The following is a 16075-nucleotide window of genomic DNA, read 5'->3' on the forward strand; positions in this document are numbered from 1 at the left end:
TCCAGAACAGAATAACAACTTTATTCAAAAATGCCTCTAAACACATTAGGCTAGGAGTCGGTACTTTTACAAGAAGTTTACCTCTTGGAATCTCAAGCTGTACTTTCTCACCTTACCACAGGCTCTATTCCCTGTTACATCACAACATAGTAAGTGCATGACAGTTGTTAAAATCAAGTAGTATTAACACTACCACAAGCAGTTAACTTTTATAACTTTAGTGTAAAGCATTTATTCAACAGCACAGCTAAAGAAATACGCACTCCAGCAAAGTTTAGGAAAAGAGAAGAGCCTCTATCAACAGGTAGAATTTATGGCAATACAGACCAGAAGTGTCAGTAAGAGAGATGAATACAATGGAATGTACAGCACCAAGTAAAATTTCAATTTGTTGAGTCGAGGGTTAGGATGGGGTATGAGATGTGGATTAGAAGCAAATTAACAGATTTCATTGTTTCTTCTGTGACATTTCATTTTTTCATTTTCTAGGGTTATTTTACTCAACATCTGCTGTTTAAAATATGCTTGAAAAACACAGTTCTGTATATAAATGATGGGCTGTACATAGAAAGTCACAATGGATGACATGAAATTGGCAGTGCCAGAGCAGGCAAGTGACACTTCTAAACAAGGAGACTGGAATAGTCTCCGCCAAAAGAAGTGCAACTTCCCAATCCAGACAACACTTGGATAAGATGCTATATGCTCAAGTGAACCATAAATGCACTGCTATGGTTACGCTGCCGTTTTACAAATTCCATCCTGATGAGGGTTCCTTCATGCTCAGCTTCTAACTCCATTGTTCATATCTGAAAGAGAAAACATACTAGTTTGCACTCTGCAGTATTCAACTATTAAGACAGAAATACTTGTTTCACATGTATTAATAAAGCATATATGAAATGGTATTCTAATTTTGATAAGTGCTCCAATCAATTGCTAGCATAGTTAGCATTGAAAAGGACCTCTGGTGATCATTCAGTCCAACCCCTCCCACCAAGGCAGGGTCACCTAAATAGGTGACACAAGAAATGTGTCTGGGTGGGTTCTGTGTCTCTGAAGAGGGAGACTCCACAATCTCCCCAGGCAGCTGTTCAGCTCTGCTACCCTCAGAGTAAAGAATTTCTGCTTAAAGTTATGGTGGAACTTCTTGTGCTTTAGTTTACGGCCATTGCTTCTTGTCTCTTCTCTGGGCACCACTGAAAAGTCTGGCACCTCCGACAACCACCTTTGAGATATTTCTACGTACTGATGAGATTCCCTCTCAGTCTTCTCCAGACCAAACAGACCCAGATCCCAGAGTCTCTCCTCATAAGAGAGAAGCTCCAGACCCCTCATCCTCCCTGCGGCTCTCCACTGGACCCTCTCCACCAGCTCCTTGTCTCTCTTGAGGAGTCCAGGACTGGACACAGCACTCCAGGTGTGGCCCCACTAGGGCTGAGTAGAGAGGAGGGATCACCTCCCTCCACTGCTGGTCACACTCTTCCCAGTGCACCCTAGGATACCCTTGGCTGTCCTGGCCACAGGAGCACTGCCAGCTCATGGACAGCTTGTGATGCACCAGGAGCCCCAGGTCCTTCTCCACACAGCTGCTCTGCAGGAGCTCAGCCCCAGCCTGTGCTGGCACTTGGGGCTGCTCCTCCCCAGGTGCAGGATCCAGCACTTGCCCTCATTGACCCTCATCAGGTTTCTCTGCCCAGCCCTCGAGCTGATCCAGGTCCTGGAATGGCAGCAGAGCCTTCAGGTGGATCAGCCACTGCTCCCAGTTTAGTGTCACCAGCAAACTTGCCAAGGGTGCATTTGATCCCTTCCTCCAGGTCTTTGATAAACAAGTTGAATAAGATTGGTCCCAGTATTGATCCCTTGGGAACACCACTGACTGCAGGTCTCCTGCTGGACTCAGCTCCACTGATCATGACTCTCTGAGCATTACCATTCAGCCAGTTCTTGATCCATCCCACTGTCCATTCCTCTAACCCACATTTCCTGAGCTTTACCTATGAGGATCTTATGGGAGACAGTGTCAAAACCCTTGCTGAAATTAAGGTAGTACTGATACCATCAGACCCATGAAGATGGACACCCAAGCTGATGACTAAGATGCAATCAGAGTTTTGGGTGGTAGCCTGAGACAAGAAGCTGTGAACTGCAAAATTTAAGGATATCAAGGGGCATGAATATGGGTGACAGCAGCCAGGTAAACAGACACTGAGACACATCAGGAGCTGGGAACTGCCCACCTTTTAGCTAACAAGAGATGAAGACTGGTAACCATCTAGGTGGATGGACACAGAGAGTGGGGACAGAAGCTGTAGATTCAGGAGGAAGAGCAAGACTTGCATGCAGGGAGACCGAGGATTTAAAAGATCCACGGTTCCTTTGCTGGGAACCTGCTCAGAGGCACCAGTTCAAGCTGTTTCTGTGTTACTGCACCGTGAATAAATGTCTTTATGGACACCTGAGACACCACTAAGGGAAACCTGGTCTGACTGCATGTGAGTCTGGGCTGTGTGAGGAGTCAAGCAGGGCACTGGAGTCACCCACTGTGAAGGGGCTTCACTCCCAACAGTGAAAGTCTCTGACATTGGAAATGACACTGCCAGAGAGTCTCATCAATGGCCAGACTGGGAAGTTTCTTTAATAGCAAACAACATCCACTGCTCTCCCCTAGCCAACCCATCCTGCCATGTAATCTCAGAAGGCTATTGGTAAATTATTATTTCCACCTGTCTACTCCCAACAGCCATCCTGACTACTTGGTGAATCCATCCTGACTATTCCTGATGACCTACATTTCTTCTAGATGCTTGGTGATGATCTTCAGAGCAATCTGTTCCACCACCTTTCCAGGGATGATGGTGAGGCTGACTGGCCAGTAGTTTCCTAGTTCCTCCTTGCTGCCCTTTTGAACATAACACTGGCTTTTGTCCAGTCATCAGGCACCTCCTGTTTTCCATTTTTCAAGCCTAATGGAGAATGGCTTAGCAACAGTATCTACCAGCTCCCATGGCATCCATGGGAGCACGCCGTTGGAGCCCATAGATTTGTGGGCATTAAGTCTAGCTAACTACTAACTGAACCCTTAATGACCAGCAACAAGTCTTCCTTTCTCCAGCCTTCCTCTTTACCTCTGAGGTCTGGGATTCCTGAAGGACAGCTTCAACAGTAAAGACTAAGGCAAAGAAGGCATTCACTAATTCCACCTTCACTGTGTCTTCTGTTACCAGGACACCCGTTTGCTTCAACAATGGCCCCACAGGTTACCTAATCTTCCTTTTCCTAATGATGTACTTACCACTGGCATACCCTGCCAGAGTCAATTCCAAGTGGGCAGTGGCCTGCCTCATCACATCCCTGCATACCATCTGTTTTCATGGCAGTCCTCCATTACCAGTTCTTTTTTATCAATCCATTTCAACAATCTAACCTCACACGTAACTAAATACAGCAATACTGTTTAAACAATTGACACTTACGCTGGAAATGGAATAAGAGGATAGGCAGGTTGGAATGCAGGATAGTTCTATCAACACTTTAATGAACTCACAGAAGTTTTAATGATCATGACACATTTCTAAATAGCTAAATTTGTTCAGAATAAACACAAAACTTTAAACTATCTTTGTGAATTCTCAAAATCTAACTTCAGATGATTCAAAATCTAACTGCAGATTGCAGTTATTGCACCTTAAGGCTTTTTTCTTTTTAAACAGGTCCAGATTATGGCAGAAAGTTAGATGAACATCTTCTCTCATACTTGAAAGATGCTAGTAAAATTCTAGACTAAAGGAAACATGTTTCCTTTATTTTAATGTCTCATCCTCTATAAGGAATAAGCATACAAATACCCTCCACTTCCACAGCACAGTTCAACTACTCAGAGGTTATTCATGGTAGTATAGCCAGTGATAGAATGGACAAAATCTCGATGCATTAAGAACACACTTACCCTTCAATTTATGTAGTAAGTTTAATGAGACTTCATGTACCATCCATCTGTTGACAGGATACCAGCAAAGATGATAGGGAATATCTGCTTTCATTAGGAGAGTTTGGTAATGGCATCTTGGTAAATCCTTCATTTATTGAAGGACCATCATCATCTTCCTCTTCTTCTTCTGGTATCATATATAGTTCAGCTCCACAATATTCATATTCGTCTCTATTATGTGTTTGATGCAGCAACTCGTCCCTTTTAGATGGAGTCTTTTTTAGCACTTCATGTGAGTTGGACTGGGACTGTATATCTAGGTCCAATTTTTCAACATTCTCATAATTTTCTGAGTCATCCATTGACTTTTCACTGTCCATACTAAAAAAAGAGTCTGAGCATGCAGATATGCTGAGATCTGTATCACATTCTGGAAGTGTCTCATTCAATATCCCCATGTCACCAGTTTCGTGACTGACAGAATTTAATGTAGATACATTCTGGCCTAGCATTAGAAAACTGCGACAGTGGTCTGAAGGTAGCGTGTTTGTTCTACTATCACTTTTCAAACAAGCATCTGGAATATTCATGCTCTTCTCTAAATTTTGCGAAGTCTGGCTTACATCTTCTGAAGAACTTCCACTCAAAGCAGAACTACCTAGTTCCTCTGAGTCACTTCTCTCACTTTCTTGAATTCCAGATGTTTTTGAATCTGAAGACTCAAATGTATGACTTATGTTCACCTGCTCCTGAGAACTAAATTCTGTAGAACTTAACTGAGACTTATTTTCTGACACAGGAGGACCCAGGTCAGAAAGAGGAGATGCACGTTCAGAGCACACGAAGTTAGAGTCCACTTCCTCCAGCACACTAGGTGCAGCATCCATTGAAGATTCTTCTGACACCACTTCAGTTGAGGACAGCTGTAGATCTAATGAGGCCTCAGTCTGAATAGCTTTTCTCCACGAACTTCTAATTTCAGTAACTAAATGGAACAAACCAAGGTAAAATCTTAGTACTTTCAGTCAGTCTGTTTTTATTCTGTCCCCTCAGTCACATCAGCAATCCAAGAGGGAATATGTATAGCTGCTTTAAAAAGTTTGTTTCCTCAACACAAAGGGGGTTCTATGCAAGAAAAAAATTTCTTAAATCGAATTCACAGTAGTCACATCTTATTATGTCTACTGTGTTATGTTACAAGAGTGAGCCATTAGAAAAATATGCAACATCACTGAAATAATTATCTTTTTCTTCTTGTGTGACATGTCAATGATCTAACCACATTTTTTATCAATAAGCATTTAAAACGAGTTTCAAACTCACGCAGATTTTCTGGAGTTCGGGGTATTTGTTTCCTTGTTAAAAATGGGTTAAAAGACAGTGAGCTAATGAGATCATCGAATGCAATTCCTTTTTCTTCATCACTGTAGGTTGACTCACACACTGTCCTTGCAATCTGTAGGAAGTTAGAGAACAGCAAGTTCTGAGGAAGAAAAACTACAACCTCTTCATTTCTGTAAGTTATGGTTCATAATAAATCTCATTCTCCAAATCATCTAGAGAATTTGGAATATTGTAAGTTTTCTGTTATTTACTGCTTAGGTTCACAATGACCATAGTATCCTACAAGCACAAAATGAAGATAGGGACTGAAATCAGGTTAAATTCTCAGTTCACTTATCATCTCTGAATCCACCATTCAAATAAGAAAGTGTGCTCAGATAGAATATATTTAAGACATTAGCCAAGAACTTCGTAAGCATGAAGAGATATATTCAGATATATCAAAAACTTTAGCAGATGAGAAATAACTATCCTTTCAGTGAAAAATGCAATTCACTTTCCAAAATAAGATGTGGTACATTTTACAGTAACTCTCGTGAAGGAATTCCTCAGTCAAATATTAAATAAAATACCTTTAAGGAAAAATACTTAGATTCCTGCTTAAAATTACCAAGTCCCTGGTAAATACTTGTGTAACTTAAGAATTCAACAGGTTTTTTTGTTTCTGAATATATGCAGTGTACTTCATAGACTGAAGCGTAATCATACCATGATTCTACTGAACATGCTATTCACTTCACCATGATTTTTAAGTATGATACCTGCACCAACTTCATGCTTTCAAGTGTGTACTTTATCAGTCCACTCTAAAATTCCATTACTCTGATAACTATCTAGCAGAAAAAGGTAACTTTCAATGTATGGGGATTACAAGAGACATCTTTTGTTATAATTAGTCATTTGTTGCCTGAACTTAGTGATCATTTACTTAAAAACAACAAAAAAAATTACTAACCTGTTCTGCCAGCTCATCTCTGGCTTTCTCAATAAGGTTGTCTTTTTTCATAGGAGACTTTGGCTGGGTAACATTTTCGCCTGCATTCTCCTCCATTTCTGAAGTGGGGAATTCTTCCTTTCCATCTTTTAAGATTTCTGGAGGCGCAGGTTTTTTATTTCCCACACAACTATGCAAGTTCTACAGGAATACACAGGAATATTAGTAATTTTAAAAGCAAGCAAGGATATTAGCATGAACTGCTGTAAAAATTCTGAACTGCAATGGCCCCAGTATTTAGTCAACAAAAATATTTCAGTCTTAAATTCCTACATAATATACATAATACATAATATTTTTACAACTGTATTCAGAATAGGACCTAAGTAATGACCAGGATAAGTGTAACATACAACACAGATGACTCATTTGCAACTACATTGACCACAGTACAGTAAACAGTTGTGCAATGGATAACTGTATATCCAAGTTGCTTTTACACATTTTAACCCTTAAATTTAATTTACAACTAAAAGAAACAAAGCCTGACCACTGATTACATCCAAAAGACTGCTTCTGAAATCAGGACATCAGTCACACACTGTATGTTAAACAGGAAGTCAGATACAAGGGCACCTACTTCCTACTGTTCTTGTCTAAAACTTAATGAATTTACTGAGAGTTAGCTTTTACAATTTTGCCAGACTAATTCAAATGTTAGACTAATGCCAGACTAATTCAAATTCAAATACTGCTCAGAAAACAAAAAATATACCCAAAACCACAAACCAAACAAAACAAACCAAAGCCCGCAAAAAACCACCCCCAAAACCCTCTTCCACAAAGTCTTTCTCACAAAGTTTCAACCAATATAAAAAGGACAGGTTATAAGTTTAACTTATTTAAAAGACAGGTTACATTTTCAATTAACAGGTCTCCATTTTCAGATACTTCTAACGACGGTGACACTGAGGAGCATCTCAAGTAGGGAGAGAGAAAGTCACTAGACAAAAAAAAAACCCAACAATTTTAGAGATAAATTAAACAACTTCTAATGCAAATCTTACAAGGCTGTTATATATTGTGTGCTCCGTATCTGTCCGTTACGATTTCCCTCAATTCGTCCCGGTCATCAGAAAGCAATTTTTACTATAGGGAGAACAGTGTGACAATTAGAGCAGCTTTAGCCCTAGTTGTGTATCAGCCTCCCAAAACCAGTAAATTAATAAACTCTGCTATTGATTAGCATACAGAAAAAGAACCAATTTTTCAATACACTTGTAAACATGTCGTCTGCATTCTGCTATAAAAGATAACTAGAAAGTCTTCTGCAGACTTGACAACATTCTTTTCCTATGTAGTCTTTGTCTGAACCATTTCTGGCATACACAGGTCTGTTCCTATATAAACTTGTTGATATTTGACCATCACCTGGCTACCAAAAACTACAGCCTTATCACTTCTGGTAAGTTTCATGCCAATGGTATAGCTCTCAAAACAACACAGTTCTCACTTGCTAGGAAAATGTTTTTGATGTTACTGTCTGTAGCCTCAGAGGCAGACAAACTTCCATGCTGATGAAGTCACTGAAATAAACCTAGGATGTAACTGTTAACTATTCTGACAGCCTCTGAGACTTATATGCAACTACATCTACTGATGTCTAAGAACAGACAGCATTTGCTAACTCCCTTGGTCTCTCAGTAGGCAACGTTGAAGCATTTGTAGGAGTCATATTATGAAAGACAGCATTATTCAAAAGGTCATGAAATATTCCTGGACTAAGCAAATGACAAAAGGGAAAAAACTTGCAAGGATACCACTATTCTGTGTAAAAACCCTTTGCTGATACTGTAGGAAGAGTTGCTACAGAAAAATGTGACTGTAACTCTCAAGAAAAGTAATGAAAAAGGTCTTGTAGAGAACGTTTAGTCTGAGAAAAGAAGTTTCTGTTCTATCTGTCTCTTGAATCTTAGAATATAGCTAAAAAGCAAGGAAAAAACCTTCCAATTTGACTGCTGCTCCTGCTACTCAGCAGCAACCATTTGATTAATCTGTCATGAGCTGGAGAATGAAGCAGTTACTTTAAGACTATATTGCTAAACCAAGTGCTGTGATGTAAGGAGTGGGCTACTGAAATATTCCACTAAGACTCAAGAGATGCAAAAGACTCAAGTTCAATAAGAAAACTTCTACTTTTTCTATTATTTTTTATCAAATTCTCATTAAGCATACCATCCTGACGGTAGTGTTGTATCCTTTATGGTTTCCCAAGAGCTATCATTCTTCCCATGGTGTTCTTCAAGACAAGAGATGTAATTATCTAGAAAAGCAACTCAAAAGGTTTTAGTATTGCTTCCATTTTCTTCATTTAGGCTTCCCACATGACACAGCTCGCTCACACTACTTCTGTAATTACTCACTGGATGGATTTTAAGAAGAAGAAACTAATACATAAGAAGGATACTACTATCAATCCTTTTGGTCGGGCAGTACTTGTAGCCACATGTGCCACCCGCAGCCAGTACCTCTTTCTGTTGTTCCTAAACACACGTTCAAGACGCATGATTCTGTCTGCTGCTCTGCACATATCAATCAGACTTTCTACCTTCCTCCGAACTACAATCCCAGCCACATCATCATTTTCCCCTTCCCTCCACATACACCTCATTTGTGTGGCAAATCAACTCCACAAAGCACAATTCCACCCACCTTTACCTCAACTGCATTAATCAATAAATACCTCTGAGGATATACTCATCCCTCTTGCTGCCTCAGTCCAAGCAAGACAAAGCTTTGCATAAGTAAATGCTACAGAAGTAGATGTTTTGAACATTATTGAAGATACACATGCCTCAGTCACAGACTGTCTAGAACAATGTACTAACTCTGGCACATCTTGTATACACAGCCAAAGTTTAACCTCAGTGGATCTCTACAAATCCTAAGTTTCAGCTTCTGCAGCGACAAATGGCATTTTCTGTCACATTCAACTCAACAACACATCAAAAATCCAAGCTCACTTCCAGCAGAGTTAGGTGAGGTCAGTATTTTGTTTTTGGAGTTGACCCTATTAACAGGTAGAAGTTTTCTTAGTGGCTTAGTATTCTCCAATAATGCATCTCAACCACAGAGTAGAGAGAATGTCACAGAAACAGCAGTTTGTCTCAAGCTTTCTGATTCTACCAGCTCACAGCATCATTGTACAGTGCTTCAATATTTTAAATTTTTAAGACAAACTATGTTTCAAATCCAGTTCTGTAGTCTTTCCTCTGCAGCTTCTAGCCTTAGACCCCCACACACTCAGATGGCCGGAGCAGAATTTCACCTTTGTAACCAAAAGGATCTTCCCGCCTTTGTTTAGAATCTTGAAATTCCAATACGTGTCTGCTATGCCAATTTTTCCTAAAAGGGACTGTGAATGACATGATTGACATGATTCAAGTCTTCCTCCTTGCTTTATAGTTTTTAACTCTGTACTAGTGTCTGGACTTGGTCAGTAAGTAAAATGAGGTCACCCAGTAAAATATCATCAGATCATCAGCCAATTAGCATGCGCAATGATCAAAGTGAGCTGTGACCAACACTGTTAACCTAATGACTAAATGCAACCAACACAGATCAAGTGAGGCCCTGATCAAATGGCACACTTACTAAGGAATCAAGTATTTCAGAATGCAGCAGGGAAAGACAGCTACCTGGAAGGACACTTTCAGTTTCTTTTCCTAGATGGTTAATGGGAAAAGTTTTACCTTCTTTGTCTCTATATTACTCCTCCAACACAAAGTAACCTTTTCTGCTAGACTGAATGTATTCTCTAAAACCCATGAATAAACTTTTGTACACAGACATCTGTCTCATCATCCTTTGTGCAAGAATAACAAAATATCAAACAGCTCAGGACTGGGTTTTTGCCAAGCTTCAGAGAATCTCCAAGATACTACAAAGTTGAAAAATGCAAGACAATTTTGGCAGAGAATCATTCAGAACGAATTACCACAGACTACCAAAGATGATCTACAAATGCAAGAAGGGAACCTTCTTTACTCCACAAAACTTTTAATTATTGTAGCAGTGGGTAGAAGGAAAAGAAGCTTCTCCTGTTCACCCACCTGAAAATGACTGACAAAGGACAGTGTGTTCATCTTCATCTGAAGAACTGAAAGACTGGAGTGATGAATCTTTCAAAGGCTGCTTTCAAAAGGAAAAGAAAAAGTTACATAAGCAGGCAGAAAAAGTCAGTTTATCAACAGCAATTAATAGACAATTATTTAAAGCAGTTTTTCTGCAAACCAGCTGTCAGACTCAACATGAAGTTTCTCCTCTCTGCTGGGTAGCTACACCACGGTATAACCTCTGTCATTATGAGCATCAAAATGGAAATTACTGTTTGTTCATCAAATACATTGCTTTAAAAGGGGAAAACAGAAATTAGCAAATATTCAGACTGAACATACAAAGCTCAGCTTCCAGAGATGGATGGATAGAAAGAAAACAAAACCCCAACTGCTCACTCTTATGCCAATCTACCATCCCAACATCTCCTCTTGAGCACATCACAGATCAAATCTATTTTCTTTGAGGAACACTACTTCTTAAAGCAGAATCAGCAGAATCATACTGCACTATGTGAATCCTCTAACCTTACATACCTTACATATAAAGCTGAGGTGTTGCAACACTAGTTTAGACCTACATCCTCTCCCACCTCCCCCCTTTTCTCCTTCCCAGAATCAGATAAAATGAACACTACTCACCAGAATATCTTTAAAGATTAAATTGTAAGGACTGCAGCCAAGAATCGTTTTCCACTTTGACTCCCAGATTTCCTGTTCTCTGGAAGTAGACTGAAGGTCTGGCACACAATGCTGTTGCTTTCTGCTTAGACTGTAACATATAAACATGGAAAATGAAGATACTGTTGGTATACATTCTCAATTCTACAAAAAGAGGGAAAGTATTACGCACTCTGCCTTACCCTGACAAACCTTTGATATGCATCAATTTATTTATGCATTTATGCATACACTAAGAACTGAAATTCACAAACAAAAAACCTGATGCTGGGTAGATTTCATGTTTCTTACAGCAGAAGTGGAAAATCTACACTAAAACATATACACAACAAACATATAAAATTTTCTTAAGGCAGTTAGTTACAGATTAAAGTTTTAAAAATATCAGAATTTATCCATGCAACAAGACAAAAAGAAGCAAAAATCAGATGAGCAAGCAAATGAGATCCCCAAGAAGAAAGACTAAAACATTAGCAAAACAAAGGCAAATATGTGAAGTAAACTAAAGGAGAATCTCAATTAAAAGTACAGTAATTTCACGACTATAAGGTGCACCCTTTTGACTAAAATTTTGATTGAAACCCAGAAGTGCGCCTTGTAATCTGGTGCACCTTATATATGGACAAAGTTCGGAAATTTGCCAACCTGGAAGTGCGAGTCGTGCTGCGAGCTGAGCCACGAGAGCCATGCCAGCCATGTGCCACAAGAGCTGCGCCAGCCGGCGCTGGGGGTGGGAGGGAGTGCTGGGGCCCGCGGTACAGGGAGGGCACCTGGGCTGTGTTTACAGGCTACGCCAATCTGTGAAAAATGTTTGCAAACTGAGCACCTGCCAGTAAACCTGCCATCATGCGATTCTGTTACTAATTTGTTACTTTGTTGCGCGCAGATCCTCACTGCAAAAAAAAGTGCACCTTATAGTCCAGTGCACCTTATATATGGACAAAGTTCAGAAATTTGCCAACACCCGGGAGTGCGCCGTATAATCCAGTGCGCCTTATAGTCGTGAAATTACTATAATATAAATATTAAAACAAACACTAGTTTTCCCAGAGGCACAAGAAAAAGACTGAACCAACATGTTTTTGTTGTAGCATTTTTCTAGGAAAGACTCCAGTAGACATGATACTACCATTTAAGAGCAAGCAATTAGAAAACATTTCACAACAATTACCTTCTTGTTTTAAATTCCTGTAGTATTTTCCTGTAGGATGCAACCAAGTTCTCAATTCTGTCAAGTGTTTTTAACTCACATGGACAATGTTCATCTCTCAATGTCATCAGGGCTTCATTTAGCAACTGAATTACTGTTAGGAAATTCAGTTTTCCATCTTCATATAAATTTCCTGTACAAAACTTGAAGTAAACAAAAAGAAAGTAATTAATGAATAGTACCAATATCAGAAAGTTATGTCTTCTGTAGTCAGAACCAGTACACAGTGTAAATTACACTTAGATTCAGGTCCTGACAGTTTTATTTTTCAAAAAATCTGTTCTATGCTAAAGCAATACAAGTCAAGAAAACTTCAACCAATGAGGTATTCTGTTTGACCACTGCCCCAAAAGATACAGCATGAACAACACCAACACCATAAATGAACACCATCATATACTACAGAATAGAAACAAAAGCCAATTAGCTGAAGCACCGGTTAAACCAGTCAACATAACTTTAATGTCTTTTTTGTCAACAAAGAAGTCAAATACTATAATAAGTTAGACTTATCAATGTATTTATGATTTGTTTAGTATTTAAAAAGTTAGTGGGTTAGACATAACACATATAAAATAGCATTATAATAACAAGAAATCTTTGCATGTGAGTAATACGTATTTCATGCATCCTTCCGCACTCATCTCTAATAACCCATTAAGCACTTGTTTAATTTTTTAAGGTATTTAATTGCATCTTTGGGGACTAAATGAAAGCAATTTAGCAAAGACAAAAACCACTTACACCATATTTATAACTTTCAACGCTCCAATTCAACAACCCTGGAAGACGCAAAACAACATCAGTTCCATCTAGAATACATGGGTTAACACAGTCTTCAAGTACAGAATCCACAATTTCCTTTTCCTCTTTCAGAGATGTAAGCATTTCCACTATAAGTGCCCACATACTGCGGACCTTAATAGGAAAAGACAAAAACAGTGTGTTAAAATGTTTGCTGTAATACCTGTAACGATAGAGTACGAAGGCAGATGAAAGCGCTAGCATAATCACAGACAGATAAGTGCAAACAACATTATCTGACAAGTAAGTGCTGCAGAAATGTTACAATTTAACACACTGCCACAGCAGGAACAAAATGCTCACCTTCTGAATTTTCTCAGTTGTGTCATTTTTGTTTTGGCCATTTTGTTTCATCCTATATGCACATGCAAAACAAAAGTTCAAGTGGACTACAGTGAAATTATAGTTCGTATTTCATAAAACTGAGCATCTAATCTATTTCTTACATCCTAACTTAAGTACAAGGGAAAACACTTACCTGTGAAACTTCTTCTGTGCAACTTCATATTTAGATTTTGTCTGTCGTATTTCTGTAATTAAAATCCTAGGAAAAAAATGAACAACTAGTACAGGCTTATCAGAATTGCTTACAGTCACTAACCAACCGTGTTCATTCTTTCAAAATCTACATACTGAGGCAGTTGTTTCTTATACCCAGCAGCAATAAGTTAGTACAAGTATGTATTATCAGTGTGAACTACAAATATATTCAGCAATTCTACAGTACTCTTTCAAAAGACCAGAGAACAGAATACTGAAGTACAAGCAGCTGGTCCACAGAACTTCTTTTGTCAAAGTGCTTTTATCGACATTTTAAGCTTGTAAAAACATAGTACAGTAATTTCACGATTATAAGTCGCACCATTTTGACTAAAATTTTGCTCCCAAACCGGAAGTGCGGCTTACATTCAGGAGCAGTCAATACATGAACAATTTTGGAAATTTCCCAACCCGGAAGTCCGAGCCCGCAGCAGCCCTGAGCAGAGCCTGAGCCCGCCTGGCCCTGGGAGGCACGGCAGCAGCAGTAGCCAGGCACGCCACACCTCCGCTTCCCGACGGCAGTGGCCGGGCATGCCCTTCTCCCACTTCCTGGCGGCAGCGGCCGGACATGCCCCTCTCCCTCTTCCTGGTGGCACTGGCCGGGCACGCCCCTCTGCCTCTTCCTGGTGGCAGCGGCGAGTGGGGTTGCGGTCGCTCCCTGGCGGCCGCCCTGAGCAGGGTTGAGCCAGTAAACCCCATGATCCCGCAGTTCTGTTACTAACTGGCAACTTTGTGAAAGTTGCATGTGGATCCTCGCTGCGAACAAAAGTGCAGCTTACAATCCAGTGCAGCTTATATATGAACAAAGACCTAAATATTGCCGACACATGGAGCTGCGGCTTGTAATCAGGTGTGGCTTGTAGCCATGAAATTACTGCAGTCTTATTTTCAGAAACTGGGTGCCCAAATCATGCTGCATTCAAAAGGATCTTCGGAGTTCTGATGCATTGTCAAGAATGAGAAAAAAAACTATATAGAATTACATTTTTGAAGGCTATCACTCAAACAGTAAACAGTAGTAATATTTCCTAAACAAGGTCACAGGAGACAGAGAATTACAGAAATCAGACGTTTAGGAGAGTTTGCCTTCTGGAAATTGCATTTTTGAGCCTTTGAAAAAGGCTCCATTGAAAGCAGAGTCTTTAATTATGCTGCTCAAAGTCTTGTCAAACCAAGTCTTGAATATTTCCAGGAACTAAGATTCCACTTCTGAGGGCAGCTTCTTTCAGTTTAATTGTTCTTATGTGAGATTTTTTTTAATCCAGATTTGTTTACCCCTAAACACCTTGGGCCTGTTGCCTTGCTTTGTCAGGACACATCTTTGTGAGGAATACCTCCATGTTCTCTACAACTACTTTTTAGATACTAAAACTCTGATTAAACCCCTAGCATTGCCTTTTTCAAGCTAAACAAACTAAATTTCTACAGTTTTTATTTATACATTTCACACTCTGCAACCCTCTAATCCATTGTGGTCTTCTGCTAGTATCTCTCCCATCTTTCATTCCCTACCTTCAAGTGAGCTGACCAAAACAACACAGTATTCCACATGGCATTAGAATTGCCAGCCCCAGCCAGTAAGTATCACACAGCTGCCCACTCACTCCCCACCTCCCCAGCCTCAGTAGAACAGGAAGAATCTGAAAAATAGTAAAATTTATGGGCTAAGAGCAGTTTAATAACTGAAATAAAAATACTGTAACACAGATGGTAAAAGAGAAAGAGAGAAAAGAGTAAAACAGAATAAAAATGAGTGATGCATAATACAACCGCCCACCATCTGCTGACCAGTGCTCATTCCCATACATCATGATAGGCTGCCCGTCCATTACCAGGACACGCTACTGACTCATGCTCAGCTTATGGCCCTACATTACTTGCACTTCTGATTCTTCTTATCAGAGCTACTCCCCAGCTAATCACCCACTAACCTGTACTGCTCTTAGGGACTGTTCTCTCTCTCAGATGCAGGACCTCACACTGGTCTTTGTTAAACCCCACACAATTTTTGTTCTCCAAGTCTCCAGACCCAGCAAGATCTCTCTGTGAAGTACTCCCCCATTGCAGTGTATCTTTCTTCCTCACAGTTTGGCACCATCTACAAGTTTGATGGGTTTGTGTTCCAGCATGTCATCCACATTCCTTAAGAAGACACAGCACCAGCCTCAGAGGGACTCCACTCATAGACCAGTTAAGACTTTGAGACATTATCACCGTTTGGGCTTACCCCTTTAACTGGTGTTCTGTCCTTCCAAATATGTCAGATCTGTTCTAAAACAACCTCAGGCAAGTATCCCTGTGCTCTTGGATGAAAGCAATGAAACCTTTGCTTTACCCTCTTCTGGTATCAGTGTTTCATTGCTTCTTTCACCATTGCTTCTTGGCATAGACTGGGCTGCTGAACCTAGTCATGCAGCCTGAGACAAGGTACATATTGCGTAATATTATTCCTAATTACATACTACAGGATTCTTTTTTCAAGTTCTTAGCAGGCTCTTGGTGCTTTAGCTGGACTT

The 16075-nt window shown here is 39.9% G+C and overlaps 1 protein-coding gene and 1 non-coding gene across 3 annotated transcripts in view; both read right to left on the minus strand.

Moving 5' to 3' along the window:
* HAUS6 (HAUS augmin like complex subunit 6) overlaps window positions 1-16075 on the minus strand; it is a 22407-nt gene continuing 6332 nt past the window's right edge. For both annotated transcript variants that reach the window (XM_033085994.2, XM_033085995.2), the window contains exons 6-17: window positions 13498-13563; window positions 13323-13374; window positions 12960-13133; window positions 12177-12358; window positions 10967-11096; window positions 10322-10403; window positions 8445-8532; window positions 7128-7212; window positions 6231-6410; window positions 5255-5387; window positions 3950-4916; window positions 1-809 (exon numbers count right to left, since the gene is read on the minus strand). In XM_033085994.2, coding sequence (XP_032941885.1) covers window positions 3982-4916; window positions 5255-5387; window positions 6231-6410; window positions 7128-7212; window positions 8445-8532; window positions 10322-10403; window positions 10967-11096; window positions 12177-12358; window positions 12960-13133; window positions 13323-13374; window positions 13498-13563 — 2107 coding nt within the window. In that variant the 3' untranslated portion in view covers window positions 1-809; window positions 3950-3981. The remainder of the gene's footprint in view (window positions 810-3949; window positions 4917-5254; window positions 5388-6230; window positions 6411-7127; window positions 7213-8444; window positions 8533-10321; window positions 10404-10966; window positions 11097-12176; window positions 12359-12959; window positions 13134-13322; window positions 13375-13497; window positions 13564-16075) is intronic.
* On the minus strand, window positions 7289-7420 carry LOC117011127. The gene has a single exon (XR_004420867.1).

The sequence above is a fragment of the Catharus ustulatus genome, chromosome Z, assembly GCF_009819885.2.
Source record: "Catharus ustulatus isolate bCatUst1 chromosome Z, bCatUst1.pri.v2, whole genome shotgun sequence".
NCBI lineage: Eukaryota > Metazoa > Chordata > Aves > Passeriformes > Turdidae > Catharus > Catharus ustulatus.